Source organism: Monodelphis domestica, chromosome 1, assembly GCF_027887165.1.
Source record: "Monodelphis domestica isolate mMonDom1 chromosome 1, mMonDom1.pri, whole genome shotgun sequence".
NCBI lineage: Eukaryota > Metazoa > Chordata > Mammalia > Didelphimorphia > Didelphidae > Monodelphis > Monodelphis domestica.
The window spans coordinates 453007098-453027358 of NC_077227.1; the positions used below are offsets into that span (position 1 = coordinate 453007098).

The window sequence follows — 20261 nt, forward strand, 5'->3', positions numbered from 1 at the left end:
AACTGAGAGAATTGGATTAAATATAATCTCTCATCAGTAAAGCTTTCAAGTCCATGATCCCTGATTTTAAATCTATAAATAAATAAACATGGATCTCAGATACTTCTTAGATATATGACCCTGGGTAAGTCACTTAACTCCCATTGCCTAAATCCTAACACTTTTCTGCCTTAGAACCTATATACAATATTGATTCTAAGATGGAAGGTAAGGTTTTAAAATAAATAAATAAACCTGGGAAGCCATATTTTAAAAATTCCTTTAATTTCATCTCCCAGGGCAGGATCAATGTTTCATTTGCTTCAAATAACTGATCTAGGACCTCCTACTCTACCTTTCTGTGGCATCATTTTGTCTTAAATACACTCCTGGACAAATGTTATATGCACATGAGAAATTTCAGAAAATATGTGAGAAACCTGAATATAAATCCTAGGTCTTTGGCTAGTGTACTTTTTCACATTTCTCCACTTGAAAGTAAGAATGATTACTGATCTATGCTCTTTCCAAGATTTTGTGAGTTTATATAATTAAGGTAATACACTTTGAATATCTGAGAATAAAGACATAATATAAAATGAAAGTGACACCTTCAGGTTCTCTTTTAAAGCTGTTCTCTTTTAAAAGATGTTCTCTTTTAAAGCTGAGTTGTAATGAGTATAAAACATCAGTGGTACTTAGTCCATTATTCAAGAGAGTTTCAAGACATCACAATGATGTTGAACTAAGAAGGTGGGTTGCAGGTGAGAGTGTTCCATATTCTCAGCAAATATTCAGCATTGGTCAACCTTTTCACTTCTAGGAACAATTGGATAGTCACATCATGAGACTGATGATTAGACTGGATCAGAGGAGTCTTGGAGAATTGAGTTTTAGTCCTATTTCTTCCCTATGTAACTGAGGAAATGACTACACCTCTATTCTTTTATTTCTATAGTGTAAATTAACCATAAAAAATACTGACCTCTTCTCTTTTGTCTTGGTAGTAGGGTTTCAAAAACAATAGGTAATAATAGAAGCTCTTAGGCTATTTAAAGGGGATGTTCTTAGTTAGGCTGTTTGGGAGAGCAGAAAAAGTATTATTTATGATAGAAATAAAATTTTCCTCAGAACTGAAGATCTAGCATTTCACTGAAGAAAAACCTTCTGTGGTAGTTTATCAAGCAACTTAGTAGCTTTGTTGGTTCTAGTTCACGGTTTATCTAGGAATTCATGTGAGAGTCTGCTGCCAAAATGGTTCTTACAACACCTGCAATTTATAACCATAGCTTTTGTGTCAAAGGTGTCAAGTGCTTTATTATTCTCTTTCCCCCCCTTTACATTCTGCCTCATTCCTTACAACTCCCCAATGAAAGATAAATTTTACAGTATTGGTGACAAGGGTAAATAGCAAATATAATTGGGTCTTTTGGCATTTCAGAGAATTGCAGTGTTTAAGAATTGAAAGGGACCTCAAATGTCATCCAGCCCAACCTATACCCCCCCAAAAGTAGCCATTCAGCCTTAGCTTAAAGTCTCCAAAAGGAAGAATACACACTCTTCAGGCAGCATGCACCATTTTCTAGATAGTTCTAATTGTTAGGAAAGTTCTCCTTATATTGAGCCAAAATCAGCTTCCCTTCGACTTTTATCCCTTGTTTCTAGTTCTGCCATCCAGGAATGTGCAGAATCGGTCTAATCATTTTTCTGCCTGACAGATGTTCAAAAGCTTAGAGACAAATGTGATTTTCTTAAGTAGGGAGAAAGGGAGAAATAGAAAGAGGTAGAGGAGGACAGTGGGGAAGGGAGATTGAGAACATTTATCAAGCTCTTATAATGTGATATCTACTATACTATGTGCTAGGCATACAAATACAAGCAAGCAAGATAGCCTATGCCCTCAAGGAACTTACATTGTATTGGGGAAAGATGACACTAAAATGGCTGTCAAGATAAAGTTAAAGTTCACCTCTCAGAGCGAAGGACTCTGAGTGGGATCCAAGATTCTGGTGGATGAGGATGGTGGCTAGAGAGAAGAATACATGATATCTTTTTTTCTAGACTAAGCATTTACTCTTCAATTAACTAGTCTGCCTAAGACATAGTCTCAAAGGCAATCATCATTTGATCATTTTCTTCTGGATATTCTCAGTTTATCAATATACTTTAAAAAATATGGTACCAAGAACAAAAGTTTAGATGTGACTTGATGTATGCTAAGTACAGTAAGACTATCACCTTCCACATCCTACAACTATGCATCTCAATTCAATCTAATATTTCATGAGCTTTTTTGACTGCCAAATATAATTGTTGGATCACATTTTGCTTTATTTCCACGAAAACTCCCAGATTATTTTCATACACATTTCTGCCTAGAAACTTCCACCATCTTATATTTGGGAAAGTTTATTCTTCCAACTCAAGTAAAATGCTTTACATTTAACCTTATTAAATTTCATCTTAGAGTATTTAGTGTGAAAGAAGTATATGTATTCATTTCAGGTAGGTTAAGATTAATACTGTAGTTTTGCTAAAAATTTTGTGAAATTTTTCTTAGGGAATATAATTATAAAACTCTTTTATTTGGTTTTCTAAATAGGCAACCAGATGGTGCATTATATAGAGCACTGGTCCTAATGTCTTAGGACCTTAAGGTCCTAAAAGAAGACTTGAGTTCAAATTTGGCTTCAGACTTTTACTGTCATTTAATCCTTTTTGCCTCATTTGGGGATAATGTAGCATTCCTCTCATAGAGTTATTGTGAAGACCAAATTAGATAATAATTATAAAGCATTTAGCTTACTGTTTGGCAGTTAATAAGTGATAAAATGTTACCAATTATTGTTATTAGCTATAAAAGATTAGAGGCAGCATTGTGTGAAATATAGGAACCTCTGTGGCCAATAACCTAAATGGCTGAAGATTCTGACCAGATTTATCCCTGACCGTTCTGGAATTCTATATAAACATATATGGGGGTGTTCAGGGAGGCTTAATACCTCTGGTATGAGAGCTTGCCAAGAACTTTGGTATTTATCTGTTACTGAGCTCTCATCTGTGGCTCCCAGGACCTGTAGCATCTGCATTGGCCAAACCTTGGTAAGACTGTCTAGAATAAACCAGGTTGAGGGTAACCGACTGACATCAAACCACTCTTAAGTGGATGTGAAGCATGTGAAGACTTCCCCTAGTGAAATGGGCAGATGAGAACAATTTGCTCCAACAGCTGTGAAGTTGGATGAAGTAGGCACTGTAGAGTGCTAAGCACTTGGTCAGACATTGAAGATGCCAAGTTTATCCATTGCATCTCAGGCCTCACCATATTTCATGACTTTTGTCTTGGCACCAGACTTACATGACTCTGGAAGAGAGAAAGGCTGACAATTTTGTGCAGCTCTTCTACTCTTAAATTTGATTCACTTGAAAGTCGAGACATCACCCCATGACAGACAACAACAATAGACGTAGCTAGAAAAGGTCCTGGAAATGGTACCAGTGCCTCAATTTCTCTTTCCCCTCCCCTTCTTCACATACGAGGGCTCTGAGTTGACTTGCATTGAATTGTTGTAATTGCTAACCATCATTGTAAGGCCAGCATTTGTGCTGACAGAATTGGGAAAGAATCTCTAAAGATATACACCTGTGAATTCCACTTTGGGTAAAGTCTGTTATTTTGGAACTTCTACTGATTGCTATATATATTTTTTAACCTTATGGCCATTAATTAATCACTTATCTGTTAAATGAGAGGATTGTTTGGCTTTTGAGATACTATTTAGCTCTAAATATATGATCAAATGACCACTTGGCATAAACTTGGTGCTAGAAAAATCTTATAGGTGATTAATTGTTTTTAATACATATGCCCAAGGTCTATGAGCAACTCAGTAATAGCTGTCTTTTATTTCTTTCTTTCTACATTTCTTTCATTAGGAATTTATGGGTTATAAATCTATAGTTGCATCACAATGTAAACTTTTCTTCCAAAAAACAAAAAGCACAGTGCATGAAGTTGTTGTTGAGCATGTGCAGCACAATTGAATCATATTGTCACTCAACATTTTCTTGTTAATAGTGATTTGACTGTTGGACCTCATAATTGAATTCTCCTCATCCCTTCACAGAATCATGATGGCAGCATAGACTTCAGGGAATATGTGATTGGTCTGGCAGTCCTATGTAATCCTGCCAATACAGAAGAGCTCATCCAGGTGGCATTTAAGGTACTGTCAGCCCCATTGAAAGAATCTTGTTTAGCCTCACAAATGAGTGTTGACTCTAAATGTATTACTTGAAAATCCGTGAATCTCTTAGAGGAATTTATAGATCCACTCTGACATGTACATGGAAATAATATGGTTAAATCAATTGACTCTGACAGTGAAGAAAATGCAGGTGTCAGTTTTGTCATAAAGACCTTTGAAAGCAAATTTGTAACAATGTCACAGTCAAGGAGCAAGTGATTTAACAAATTAAGTTAGAATATTTCCCCTTTTAGCTTTCTCATTTTGAAGCCCTTAAATGTGATTTACAAATAAGCAATGTCTGCCATTAACTTGTTCAGACCCAGAATTTCCCTGATTTTTTATTTTACTTGGTTGTGACTATATTTGTATAATCTTCTGGTTTATGGACAGTAGAGTCTGGGTTATGTTAATTTTTTTCTTCTACTATGAATGGATTTACTCTGAGCCATCTCTCTGGTTCTATATGAAGAATATTTATTATGATATTTTTCCATTAGGACATTTTTATTGTGTTGATGTTCTCATTTGGTAACTCTATAAATTCTTCATCTATCTTGCCTATTTTCCAAGAATTTAGTATTTCCTTTACTCTTTCATTTGTAATTGTATGAACTTAGTGGGGAATAGATGGCTAAGAAGGTATAATATATGTAATAGCTAAACAGTTATAATAGATGGGCAAGGGGTTTCCATTAGAATTACATGTGAAACTTGTGTTTTATCTCCCATAAAAATATAAGCATTAGTATAGGAAGAATTTATGCTGAAAGTTCATTTGCTGGTTCTTTGCAAAAGATGCTATATTGAACGAGTTTTTGAATGGGCTGCCCCTTTTGAGTTTTAGGCTTATGTGGTTGAATCTCAGTAAGCACACAAACTTCATGCTTCCTAGTCCACCATGTCTCTCTTCATGACAACACCTAATAGCTAACATGTATATAGCACTTTAAAGTCTTCAAGAAGTTTGTAAGAAATGTTATTATCATCCTCATTTTGCATGTGAAAAAACTGAGGCTGAGGTAGGTAGGTTAAACTGATTGTTTAGGGTCACACAGTGAATAATGCCTGGGCCAGCACTCAAACCCAGGTTTCCTAATTATAAGTCCCACACTCCACCACTATTCCATATTTTTCCCTCGAACTGAACTATTATCATGAGGTCCAGCATTTTCTCTGGGCCCTCTTTCTTCTGCTCATACCTCCTTTCAAGTTTGCCAGGAACTCTGCTAAGTACAAAAAAATTCAAAATCAGCTCTATCAAAGAACTTATTCTCTAATGGGGGAGACAACATGTAAATAATTCACAGAAAATATAGAAAGACTAGAGTGAATCTGACAGGGGAAGGCATTAGCAATTAAGCATAGTGGAGTGGTCAGGGAATATTCTCTTTCATAAGATGGAACTTGAACTCTGTTATAATCAATCAGTCAACATTTATTAATGCCTATTATTAGCTAGACACTGTGCTAAGTTCTGGGGATACAAAAAGCATCAAAAGATGGTCCCTGTCCTCCAGGAGCTTGCAATCTAATGGAGGAAACAATGTGCAGACAAATATGTACAAAGCAAGATATAGTCAAGGAAATCAAGAGGAAGATGTAAAGGGGCAAGACATTCTAGGCATGAGAAGCCAGTACAAAAGCATGCATGGAGTTGTGAATGGCATGTTGTATGCAATAATATTTAATGAGTTCAAATGTAGCCAGATGGTTCTGGGAGACAATTCAAGTATTAGAAGACTGGAAAGGTAGGAAGGGCCCAGGATAAGAAGAGCCTTAAAGATCATACAGAGGAATATGTATTTTCTCCTAGAGCTTAGGAAACACTGGAGTTTACAAAGTAGGGAGGTGCCATGTCAGAACTTCAGAAAAATCACTTTAGCAGCTTAGCAAAGGATGGATTAGAGTGGGGAGAAACTTGAGGTTGGAAAACCAGCTTAAAGGTTCTCATAGTAGTCCAAGTAAGAGGTGATGAAGGCTTGAACTAAAGTGATGACTGAGATGGAGTTCAGCAAGACATGTTCAGTGATAAGGCAATGGGGCAAAGGATTCAGTAGTATAGTACAGGACAGTAATTTTCTAATTTTGAGTCCGTCGTATCACCATCATGTTGTCAGTATTCCACAAATGTTTAATTATAACATTAGGAACAAAAGATTTCCTATTGTTTAATCATTAACTTTTCAAAATTCTTAATCATTAAATATATAACTGTGTCTTCTCCAAATAACACGATTAGAAAAAAGAAAACCAAAAATTTCAGGCCTTAACTAATTCTTTTACAGGGCAAAGGTCATAATATTAACTTAATTATTATTATTAATAATAACATCAGAAAATACCCTACATTTGTGTAATACTCAATATTTTTATTATGCTTTCATGTACATTTTATCATTTAATGTTAACCTTTCTCACATAGAGAAATATATCTTAATCTCATGTTCTGTATGTAGTATGGTTATTAGTCTTAGTCTGTGTTACAAATGAAATATCATGTTCATAAAATACACATTTATCCCTTAAGCTCCATGATGTATGTTTGGAATAAGTTTTACTCTTTCTTTAATCTCTCAGCTGCTGACCAGTGTCACTTTAACCAGTTGTCATTGTTACCACCAGAACCCGGTCACTGATTTTTTTGTTTTTTGTTCATTGCTCTTTCCATAGTCTTTCCCTTAGTATAGAGATAGGGATAGGAATTATTTTGGCCTAATTCTGTGAGGAAACTTTCTCTACCAAGAAATATTGGTACTTATCTGCAACTTATGGTGTTAGGGAGTTGCTTAAAGGACCTTGCCTAGGCTTGTACAACCATTATGTGTCAGAAGCATGACTGGAGTCCAGGCCTTCTTGGCCTTGAAGCCAGCCCTCTATCTATTGTGCAGGACCTTTACAATAGCCATAGTCTTTAAATCTACATTAGTCATAGCCAGTAAAGTGCCAAAATATTTCTATTTTTCTTTGTGGTGTGCAAGTCATCAATGACTATTTAGGAATTACCCATCATTATGTGCCAGGGATTGTGCTAAACACTGAGGGTATGGAAAAATAAAAATATAACCTGCCCTCAAGGAGCTCCCAGTCTAATGGAGGAGTGAGAGAACATTTACAGAAAAAAATAGATAAATACAAAGAAAGACAGATAGATGATGGACAGATAAAAAGACAGCACACAGAAAGATAGATAGTGGCAGATAGACAGGCAGGAAGACAAATAAATAGATGGATGGATGGATGGATGGATGAATCGATAGATAGATAGGTAGACAGACAGATAGATAGATAGATAGATAGATAGATAGATAGATAGATAGATAGATAAAATAGAGATGCCAGCAGTGAGAAGGCACAAGCATTACAGGAGACTGAGAAAAGCTTTTTTTTTTTTAAATTAATTTATTTAGTCAATTTAGAACATTATTCCTTGGTTACAATAATCACAATATTTCCCTCCCTCCCATCCACCCACCCTTCCTGCAGCCAATGATCAATTTCATTGGTTATTACTTATGTCCTTGATCAGAACCTATTTCCATGTTGTTGGTGTTTGCACTAGGATGTTCACTTAGAGTCTAAATCTCCAATCATATCTCCTTGACCTATGTATTCAAGCAGTTGTTTTTCTTTGGTGTTTCTACTCCTACAGTTTTTCCTCTGGATGTGGATAGTGGTTTTTCTCGTAGATCCTTCCAACTTGTTCAGGATCACTGCATTGCCACTAATGGAGCAGTCCATTACATTCGGTTATACCACAGTGTATCAGTCTCTGTGTACAATGTTTTCCTGGTTCTGCTCCTCTCACTCTGTATCAATTCCTAGAGGTTGTTGCAGTTCCCATGGAATTCCTCCACTTTATTATTCCTTTTAGCACAATAGTATTCCATCACCAACATATACCATAATTTGTTCAGCCATTCCCCAATTGAAGGACATCCCATCATTTTCCAATTTTTTGCCACCACAAAGAGTGCAGCTATGATTATTTTTGTACATGTTTTTTTCCTTATTATCTCTTTGGGGTACAAACTCAGCAGTGCTATGGCTGGATCAAAGGACAGACAGTCTTTTATCACCCTTTGGGCATAGTTCCAAATTGCCCTCCAGAATGGTTGGATAAATTCACAACTCCACCAGCAATGCATTAATGTCCGGACTTTGCCACATCCCCTCCAGCATTCATTACTTTCCTTTTCTGTCATGTTAGCCAATCTGCTAGGTGTGAGGTGATACCTCAGAGTTGTTTTGATTTGTCTTTCTCTGATTATAAGAGATTTAGAGGACTTTTCATGTGCATATTAATAATTTTGATTTCTTTAACTGAACATTGCCTATTCATGTCCCTTGCTTAATTATCAATTGGAGAATGGCTTGATTTTTTTGTACAATTGGTTTAGCTCTTTATAAATTTGAGTAATTATACCTTTGTCAGAGGTTTTTGTAATGACGATTATTTTCCAATTTGTTGCTTCCCTTCTAATTTTGGATGCATTAGTTTTGTTTGTACAAAAACGGTTTAATTTGATGTAATCAAAATTATTGATTTCACATTTTGTAATTTTTTTTTCTAGCTCTTGCTTGGTTTTAAAGTCTTTCATTTCCCAAAGATCTGACAAGTATACTATTCTGTGTTTGCCTAATTTGCTTATAGTTTCCTTCTTTAAATTCAGGTCATTCACCCATTCTGAGTTTATCTTGGTGTAGGGTGTGAGGTGTTGATCCAAACCTAATCTCTCCTACACTGTCTTCCAATTTCCCCAGCAGTTTTTATCACATAGTGGATTTTTGTCCCAAAAGCTGTGATCTTTGTGCTTGTCATAGACTGTGTTGCTGAGGTCACTTATCCCAAGTCTATTCCACTGATCCTCCTTTCTGTCTCTTAGCCAGTACCAAATTGTTTTGATGACCACTGCTTTATATTATAATTTGAGATCTGGGGCTGCAAGTCTTCCTTCTTCACATTTTTTTTTCATGATTTCCCTGGATATCCTTGATCTTTTGTTCTTCCAAATGAACTTTGTTATGGTTTTTTCTAAATCAGTAAAAAGTTTTTTGGTAGTTCAGAGAAAAGCTTTTTAAAGAGGAACACAACATGATGTGGTATAAAGAACACTTCAAGCAGGACCAGAGATCTCAAATTCAAGTAAAAACTCTGCCACTTATTGACTATGCAAACTCTGGCCAGGCAATTCACTTAATCTCTTAAAATCTGTTTTCCTTCTCACTAAAATGAGTGTAATACTCCATCACTTCTGAAGTCCCTTCTGGCTCAAAATTTATGATCTTATCAGTATTTGAACAGATAAATTCAATAAATGATATAACAAGGACACTGAACTGCTAACTTTGCTGTTACATTAGCCTTTCTCCTTGTAGAAATGGGATATTCAGAATCACTATTTTAAAACTCCTTTATCCTTCTCCTCTTTCCTCATATTTTCCATAATCTCTGAAGTCGAAGGGATTTTAGAAACCCCACATAGTAGAGGATATATCTCATTGGTAGAAATGAGACCAGCTCAATAGCTGGTATTTTTGACCAGAAATACTGTTACTATTACCCCAGGAAAACCTTTCAATAGACCTGTGATCTCTTACCTACCCTTCTTTCCAGAGCCTAACCTAATTTATTTTTTGAAATCTCTCAAAGAAATAGTCCAATTTTTGAAGCAACTGTTCGCTGTATGATCTTGAGCTGATTCATTCATTTTTCCAGGCTTCTATTTCTTCTTCATTCAGAAAGAGTTAAATCAAATAATGTCTGAAGTCCCTGCTAACTCTAATTTTCTATGCTCTAAGGGCTTTTCCAATTTTGACATTCTAAGATGTTATGATTTCTGACTTGTTTGTATCTTTTTTTTTTCTGCTGTGAAACTGTTTGCAAAAACAAATATTGAATCAGAGCAAATGAGTTTAAAGTCTGGTTCTGTTATTGATGCCTTTTGTGACCAGTTACAGCAGCCTATCTCTAAAGGCCTTCTGCCATTCTATAATTCTTTGTTCTTCTATGATTCTAAGTTCAATGGCTTAGTTCAGGAGTCAGAGAATTTAAGAGATGAATAAAGACCTGGACCTTATCCTCAGTGAATTTATTCTAAGTTGATTATTATAGTCGTTCTCAAATATGGAGCTATCTGATCTGTTTTTATTCAAAATAATTATAGAATGTCCAGATGTAAAAGAACTTAGACTTTAATTCCAAGGAATTCAACAAACAGTGTTTATTTAGGATACAGCACTGCTTAATTCAAACTTCAAAATATCACAGTTCCTTTCCTTAATATATAGACTGCTGGGCTAAATATGACATGAATGCAGATATTTCTGTGCTAAGTGGAACAATAAAGCCACTGCTGATATACAAAGTGTTCTAAGAAATTAAAAAAAACCCCATTTATTAAGTACCTACTATGTGCTCAGCATTATGCTAAATTCTAGAGATAAAAATAAGAAAAAAGAAGGGTTGTCTCTGCCCTCAAGCTGCTTATAATTTAATGGGGAAAGATAACATACAAAAAAAAGTTGAAAAAAGTGGGGAAGAGAAATGAGCTGAACAGGATATGGTTAAGTATAAGTCCAAGAAGTGCAGCTGGTAGGAAATCAAGAGGTAGTTGGTTTGTGAACTCTCTTTAGCTTTAGGAAAATTCTTTTGATTTGCCTTTTATACCTCCAATCAGATGGGTAGGGAATAATGAGGTAATTTTGAAAAAGAAGGCCCTAAAAGCACGAAATTCACTGAACACTCCTTATTGATGGAGATAGTATATTACATACTTGAAGTGCCTGAGAAAAGAAGAGAAAATTTAGGTGAATGCCAGTGTCAAAACTGAGGCAAGCCAAACTATTAGTTCTTCTGTATATGGATTTGAGAGCTTGACACAAACCTAACCATCTAAGCAAATTGTTCTAGTCTTTCAAGGCTTAGCTTTAATCTGACTTCATCAATGGAAAAAAAAATTCACAAATATTACCAATTTTACTTCCCATCCTTAAAAATTCATAACTAGATTAACTACAACATGGACATATGCCCTTCTTCTGACTCAGAAACTACATTAAACTTATAATAGTTATATTCTAAAATAATATGAAAAAACACTCTTACCATTCTTCAAATTTAGAAGTTCTCCTTTGAAGCTAAAATCAGATCTTCTTTAGACCCAGATTAGAACTGACAGAACTTTTATGCAATAATTTTAAAACATTTTCTTAAATCTTAAAAATACTCAGATTCCCATTTGATGAGATGCTGAACCTAACAAGATTCAAGATAATTGATTCCTCAGGAAAAGGATTACTAAATGATAAGTCTTTTTAATATAGTAGTGAAAGGCATTCACTCCCTCTTTATGTCAAAGAATATCAATGAAATTAAACATTTTAACTGCCAAAGGAAGATTTGGTCAGTGGTATGGTAGAAGTGTGTGTGTGTGTGTCTCCAGTATAGATACTGGAAAGATGCTTGAAAGAGCCTAGAGTATAGATTTTATATGCCTGAATATGGAAAATAGGACCAGATTTTGGGAAATAGAAGATGTAATAAGACACCATGAAGTTGAGGTGTCATTCAGAAATGTTGATATTTGAGTGAGGGATATAATAATATATGAATCAGTGTGATTGAGTAGCAAGAAGTATAGCCATACAAAAACATTTATAACCACACTCTTTGTGGTAACAAAAAAAAATGGGAAAATGAGGGGATGCCCTCTGTTTGAGGAATGGCTGAATAAATTGTGGTATATGTTGGTGATGGAATACTATTGGGATCAAAGGAATAATGAGCTGGAGGAATTCCATGTGAACTGGAATGACCTCCAGGAATTGATGCAGAGTGAGAGGAGCAGAACCAGGAGAACATTATACACAGAGACAGATACACTGTGGCACAATCGAATGCAATGGACTTCTCTACTAGCAGCAATGCAATGATCCAGGACAATTCTGAGGGACTTATAAGAAAGAACACTATCCACATTCAGAGGAAGAACTGTGGGAACAAAAACACAGAAGAAAAACAACTACTTGTTCACATGGGTTGATGAGGATATGACTGGAGATGTAGACTCTAAATGATCACCTTAGTGCAATTATTGACAATAGGGAAATAGTTCTTGATCAATGACTTAAATAAAGCCAGTGGAATTGTGCCTCAGCTATGGGGAGAAGGAGGGAGAAGGGGATGGAAAGAACATGAATCATGTAATCATGGAAAAATATTCTAAATTAATTAAATAAAAAATTTCAATTTAAAAAAGAAAATGAAATACAAAAAAAAAAAGGATAGTCATGTCCTTGGACAAGTCACTAAACTTTTCCTGATCTATTACTTCATCTGTAAAAATGAAAGAGTTAGGTTAAATGTCCTTTAAGGTCCCTGCTGACTTTAAATCTGTGCTCTAATGAATGTATCCATTGACAGTTATTCATAAAGTGGTCATTTTATGTCAGGTATAAAGAAGAGAGAGAAAGCAAATCATGTACTGTGGGTTCTAGATTCTACTTAATTAGGTAGAGAGGTTTACTGTAATTGCAGGACCAGGGAAATGAGTAGAATAGAGATTGTCTTTTGTCTTTCTTTATATCCTAAATGCTTAGCATAGTGCCTGGCATCTCATAGGGGCTTAACAGATACTTACTGATTGATTGACTGATTATGGTGTGGGAAAAGATGATTGATTACAAAGATCATGTACTCCATGGAAAATAACCCTCTTAAGAAAAGCGAATTATTAATATTATGTAGCTTTGTCCACCTTAAATGGTTGTTAATACCTAGAGAAATAATCCTATGAAATAAGCAGTTTGTCGAAAAGTACACATTCTCTTTTGCTTAGGATCATTAACTTTAATTACATTTTCTAATTATTTTCTGCTCAAACTACTTTATAAGGCAAATATGACTGTAATTAGAGATTCTGCCAAATGTGCTTTACTTCAGTTTACTTAATGCCAGTTGACTCCATTTAAAAAAATAAATTTTTGAAAATTTATTTGGAAGTATACCAAATCTAAATGACAACTGTAGAAGGATTTTGAATACCATGGAATATCATTGTATATTTTCAAAGATTACTCTGCACTGGTACTCCTGTCAGGGAGTTAATCCTTTAATCTTTCTCTTTCAGCTTTTTGATGTTGATGAGGATGGCTATATAACAGAGGGAGAATTTACCACCATTTTGCAGGCTTCTCTTGGAGTACCTGACCTTAATGTTTCTGGTCTCTTTCGGGAAATAGCCAAAGGGGATTCAACACATGTTTCTTACGGTGAGTATACTTCATACTCCAGCATCACAAATTTGGTTCCTTAGTGTAATTCTAGTTGATAGATTGCCCGTTAAAATATTATATGTAATTCCTTGTTATTCCTTTTGGGAATTTATCAGATCCTCTGCCCCACTATGGGTCATCTTAATCTTGGATTTGAAGTAGGGATTGTGATTCCTTCTGTTATGGACATAACTTGGGGCTTTTAACAAGCTGGTTGTCTGTTTTATGTAGTAACCCAAAGAGAGCAGCCTGGATGATTTGTAGGCAACTATAACACTTTGCCTTATAAGCTGTGACCCCCACATCTATAAAGGGAAAGAAGGAGTTAAACCAGCAGCATTTAACTCTTCTCTTTGTAGCCAGATATAGGTTTATAATAAGAAGGATATAGAAATAGATTTAGATATAGATATGTTATATATATTGCTTATCATATTAAATTTAATTATGATAATAAATAACTAAATCATTAATTTATAATTAAATTACCTCTACATAAAATTATATATTGTATTATTTTGTATAACATTAAATTGATTATAGAATAGTATATTAATTTTTAATATTTAACTATATACCTATATTTTATTATGTTTATATATTTTATTTATATATATTTATACATATATTCATATTTTATATAATAAATAATGTGATTAATATTATTATAGATATTTCTTATTTAAACATAAATATATGAGAGATATAAATATCTCTTCCTTTATAGACATGTCTATATCTGTGTATTTATACATATATCTCTATAAATAGACCTATATTTATTATCCACATCTATATTTATATATCAATATATACATAGCTCTATGTATTTATCATCTATTTCCATCTATCATCTAACTATATCTTTGCATCAGGCAGTTATGAATCTCAGTGGTTTAATTTAATTCAATTCAATCAACCGTTTAGTAGGAATCTGCTATATATATCAGTCATTATGCTGGTCACTGGGGATACAAAGACAAAAGCTAAATAATTCCTACCCACAAAGAGCTTATATTCTACTGGAGAGAAACAGTAAATATGGAAAATTCGATGTAAAATAATTTTCAAGTTATTTGGTCGGTAACTCTTGAGCTAAACCTTGAAGATAGCTAGGTATTTGTTTTAAAAAGGAAACAGGGAGAGGGAGAACATTCTGGGCATGGGGGCACAGCCTGTACAAAGACACAAATAAAGTAGATGGAATTCGATGAACAGGAAATCTCAAGTAGGCCAACTTGACTGAGGCTAACCTACTTGGAGGGATATAAAATGTTATCATCTTATAGAGACTTATCAGATTGGGAAAGACTTTAAATGCAGATCAGAGGAGTATTGTATTTTATCCAAGAGACAATAAGGAGCCACTGAAGCTTCTTGAGCTCAGGTATGTTTTAGAAATATCAGTTTGACAGCTGTGTGGAGGATGGATTGGAGAAGGAAAAAACTAAGGCAGGAAGACTAAATAGAGAAGTGTTTTCAGTTGTTCACGTGATAGGCAAATTTTTGACACTATGAATCTCACAGGATAGTTGTTCACTGACAAAGAATGTACCTGTTGAGTTATGAAAAATTCCATTTTGCAAAAATTTTAGCATAGTAATGAAATTATTGTTGTTGAATTATTAGTCTCTTTAACTCTATTTTAAAATAGACTTTAAGTTTTACTTATTATCATTGCTCTGCTCACAGTGAGTTCTTCATTTGTGTCCAACTCTTTGTAACCCCATTTGTTTTTTGTTTGTTTCTTTGTTTTGGGCAAAGATCCTGGAGGGGTCTACCATTTCCTTCTCCAGCTCATTTTGCAGATGAGGAAATGAAGGCAAAGTTGAATTATTTTCCCAGAGTCACACAGCTGGTAATTGTCTGAAGCCAGATCTAAACACATGGAGATGAGTCATCCAGACTCCAGACCTGTCATTCTATCTGCTTAGCTGTTCATACTCACAGTAGGCACTTAACAAATATAAATTTTGAATGCCTCAACTTTGAAGTTCTGGAGATAAAGAGTGAATAGTTGGTCTGAAATTCACTTTCTCCTTTGATGTTGGAAGAGTTCTTGTTTGTTGACTTGAAAATATAAGGAGAATTAATTCCTATAATTTCATTACTACATAATTTAACTATTTGCTCAAATCTCTTTCGCTACTCTATATTGAGTAATTAGCTGCCTTCAGCTCTTTCTTTACTAAATTCATTTTTAAAGAATAAGAAAGAAATGATAAAATGAACACATAAATACTGAGAGATAGATTATGAGTTCTAACCTGATTAAATTTTTCCTTCTCTGATTAGAACAATGTTCTCTGAATTTTCTGTCTTTCTGAAGAAACAGAGATCAACTTCTTTTCAGTCTGATGACAGTAAATGCTTTAAAAATATCGTAGGTGAAAAACTACAATTTTCTCATTCAACTAAAATAAATACTTTTTAAAAAGTGAAAATAATTATTTACCAAAGGGAACCCTCCTTTCTCTCCCCTACCCACTACAACCCCCTAGTGGTATAGGATAAGTTTTTTGATTCAATATTATTCAAATGCAAATTTAGGGAGGAAGGAGAAGATATTTTGAAAATGCTTTTGGTATTAAAATGTGGAAAAGAGCAGAGAAATTCTTAGAGACATATAGTCCTAGACAGTTACGTAGAATATTGAGAGCTTAAATGATTTCCCCAGCATCACAATTACTTTTTGCTTTAATGCTTTTCAGAAAACAAATTAAAATGTGATTTGATTTAATTTCATGAACAATTTCTCCCCAAACTGGACTAACCCTTCGTGACAGAGGCTGAGTTGTTAATCCTTTCAACAGATCACAGGTTTCAGAGTTAAAGCCCCTCTCACATGTCAGCTCTCACACTGTCTTACTTTGTGATCTTTGGAAAGCTGGTATTTCCCTTTTGGCTTTGGTTCCTCTTTGAGTTCCTAAAGTGGACCGGTAAGTTTGACCTATAACCCAAGGGATTTAAGAGGAACATTTAATAGCTTTGCCACTTTTGGAAGTATATGTAATTACTGGATATTAAATGGTGTGTTTAACCTTACTCTAAAGTCTAACCTATAAAATGAATCATCAATATAATTTTAACTTTTGGAAAATGATTAATGATCTGTAGTCAAAGTACTGCTTGGAGGATATATGGATACTTATAGATCTTAACCAGTAACTATCAGCCAATGACCTCTGCCTGAGGCTGATTAATGAAAGACATTAATAGAAAAATGATTCGAAGACAAACTTCCTTATGCTCTATGTAATTAATTAATTAATTAATTAATTTTAAGCCCTTACCTTCCATCTTAGAATCAATTCTGTGTATTGATCCCTAGGCAGAAAAGCAGTAAGGTCTAGGCAATGGGGGATTAAGTGACTTGTCCAGGGACACATAGCTAGGAAGTGTCTGAGATCACATTTGAACCCAGGACCTCCTGTCTCTGGACCTGTTTCTCAATCCACTGAGCCACCTAGCTGCCCCCTATTCTGTGTAATTATTAAAGTCTTGAGCCAGACTGAAAAGTATGAAAAACTGAACAAACAATACAGGGCAGAGTCAGGGATTAGGTCTTTTTTGGTATGAAATGTTGAGGTTTAAATTTTGATGCTAAACCTAGTCAACTTTCTGGTCCCTTTACCCCAGTTCTCCAAGCCAAAAATATTTTGAGATACAAAATTCATGTATTTCCTATCAGGTCTTGTGATGTCACCATCATGACTACTAAACATTATTTATGAAACTATGTTTACCACTTATTGAGATTTTCAGGACTGCATAAGGCACATGAAATTAACTCTGGCATAATCTATTAGTCATTGTTGAGGTTTCAGAAAGTTTTCAGTAATTGATTTCCAGCATACAAAAGAGAAACAGAAAGTTGCCATAGTTCTGGTATTTTGATATCAGATAGAATGGATCCTGCTCAGGATGGTCTCAATACAATAAAATATTTTTTTTTAACTTTTTCCTCTTCCAGCTGAATTTAAGAGTTTTGCCTTAAAGCATCCAGAATATGCCAAGATATTTACTACATACTTAGACCTCCAGACATGCCATGTATTTTCTTTGCCCAAAGAAGATAATGTGATTCCATTAGTTGCTCATAACAAAGTCAGCCCGGAACCTGCCGAAGATGGTACCTCAGACAAAAAAGATGACTGAAACAAAAAATAGACAGCAATAATTATTATTTTAAGTTGTAAAAACATTTATTGATGATATTTAAAATGTGTGCTGAATAGAGATCACATTTAATATTGAAAACTTTTTTGCTTTTCTAAAGTTCTATTAAAAATTATCTAAATGTCCTCTTATTTTCTTATAACATGTTTTATGGCATTCAATAATAAGGTTGGTTTATTGGGAATAAAATTCCTGTTTTTATAGATTTTACTTTTCAAATCAAGATGCCTCTGTTAAGTAAAACATAGTGGTTTGTGCTTTTTTTTGGGTGATAAACTGAAAGTTTCTATATCATATATATATATATATATTTTTGATATCCTGAGGAAAAAAAGAAAATATTCTTTGTTTGTGATGTAAAGCATATCTTAAGTGAACCTTTTTTTTCTTTTTTTGGTCATCTGTTGTTTCATTAGACTCTACATATTTTTTTCAGGAACAAAAATAATTCTTAGATTATAGAGTAATTAGAATTATAAAGCAATTAGAATGATGACTCCATTTATTAGATAAGACATTTTAAGAAGCTCATATAGTTTTTAGTGTGCATCTGACTTACAGGTCTTCATAATTATCTGTCAAAATCAAGATCCCTGTGCACATTAGAATATGTTGACTTTATAATGTCCTCTGTAGCCAATGACCAAGTATGAAATGCCTTTTTAAGGCAATACTTATTGCTTAATAAAAACAACTAAGTTAGAGTTGAACTTTATTCTACAGAATGAATTATTTATCCAAAATACTTGTATTATGCATACCTATCTTATCAACCTTTTAGAAATGTGTATGTTTTATCCTCAAAGTGGAATTTTCCATTATAAATACTCTGTTTTTTAATGGTGAAATAGGCAAGCTGAAGATCATCAGAAATACCTATTTTGTGAAAGCAAAATTCTTCAGAGCATAACCAAAATCTAATGAGTTGAAAAACCTGCCTAATATTAAGACATCAGTTGTGAAAGTCTTTCTTTAGTTTAGTTATCAATTTTATTCAAATTAATTTTTAATTTAGCTTTATCACAAACACTGTTCAATTTTTGATATTTTGATATTATTCCTTGTGCATTATAGAGTTTGAGAAAAAGAATGAAGGAATAAATAAAATACAGAAACAGGTTGCTCCTGAATTCTTACTGAATATCTGAAATGAATTACCCATTCTATCTGGTTCAGTAATGGTAGTTTTCAAGTCCCCCCTTAGTGAAAAGAGAAATATTCACAATAAATGTCAGAATTTATTTTTAGTAAGTAATCATGACTTTAAACTAATTGTACACATTGATCAATAAATGTCCTCATTTCCCAGATAATTAAATGTGTATTGGATAATTGAATATCACAAACTCTCATTCTTAAGAATATCTACTTGTTTTATTGTTTCCCCTCAAAGCTATTTAGACATTAAGCATTAAGTGAACTGAAGTAATCGTTTGAATAATTAGAATAGCACATTCTTGTTATGTAGTGTCTGCCACAAATAGTTGAAAAATACCTGATACTCAGATCCTGTAATTGTTTGTGGTTTATCACAGGAAAGCTAGATATTAGTCTTATCAATCACGAAAGACTAAAGACCCCTAATAAACAACATTGCAAATTAAAGGCTTTCTTTGGGGCTAATGCAATTGATTGCATTGTTTTTTTCTGTTTAAAGATAATATTTATGCTATTTAATTGCACTAATAATTTGACTGTGTAATTTTCCATTATTTCCTATTTTATTATGTTACTGAATAAATAATCTCCTTACATAACATTTCATTCTGTTTTCTCCATTTTGTCTCAAAATTGCTTCATTTTTCCAGCATGGTAGGCTGAAAAAAAGTCACATATGAATGGCTCTGTTTAATCATTTTTTGTTTGCATTTCAAGCTTACTAAATGTCAGAAATCATTTTATTCTAATGAAAGATTCAGATTTCAGTCAAGCTAACAAGAATTATTAATCCTAAAAAGTTGACTTTTGAATAGTATTATTGTGAATAACAATGATAAGTCGTGATCAGTGTTTCTACCATTCAAAGGTTTGGTATGCAATTTTATCAAAACTGTTTTTAAAAGTCTTCTATCTTAAGATTCCAAGTATTGAATTAAATTTCATCAAAACCATACATAGCTTTGAATGTATACTTGGAGCTGAAAAAAGACTCACTTAGAAATAGAAAATACTAAAATCCTGAGATATATAAACAATAAAAATCCAACCTAAATTGTTATAAACCTACAATCACACTCAATGCTATATATAACTGTATATAAAATGAAAAACTAATATCATAGGCATTTTAGGCAGTATTTGAACAGTTGCTAATAAAAGTATTTGATATTAAGAGAGTACTGGGGAGATTAAGTTTGAAAAAAGTCTTAGTCTGATATTTTATTCTGGAATATAGTTGACCCTGAGTTTTTTTGGGGAAGAGGGTGGTATTTTATTTATTTTTTAAAAGATTTTATTTTCCCAATTACATACAATATCAATTTTTAACATACTTTTCTGGCATTATAAGATCCAAATTGTCTCCCTCCCACCCTCTGTTCCTTCCTATCTCCCAGACATGGTAAGCACTTTGTTCTAGGT

The 20261-nt window shown here is 33.7% G+C and overlaps 1 protein-coding gene across 1 annotated transcript in view; it reads left to right on the forward strand.

Moving 5' to 3' along the window:
- LPCAT2 (lysophosphatidylcholine acyltransferase 2) overlaps window positions 1-18391 on the forward strand; it is a 67276-nt gene extending 48885 nt beyond the window's left edge. Inside the window, exons 12-14 of the mRNA XM_001364136.4 lie at window positions 4107-4205; window positions 13358-13499; window positions 17476-18391. Of these exons, the coding sequence (XP_001364173.1) occupies window positions 4107-4205; window positions 13358-13499; window positions 17476-17660 (426 nt within the window). The 3' untranslated portion in view covers window positions 17661-18391. The remainder of the gene's footprint in view (window positions 1-4106; window positions 4206-13357; window positions 13500-17475) is intronic.
- The last annotated feature ends 1870 nt before the right edge of the window (window positions 18392-20261 follow it).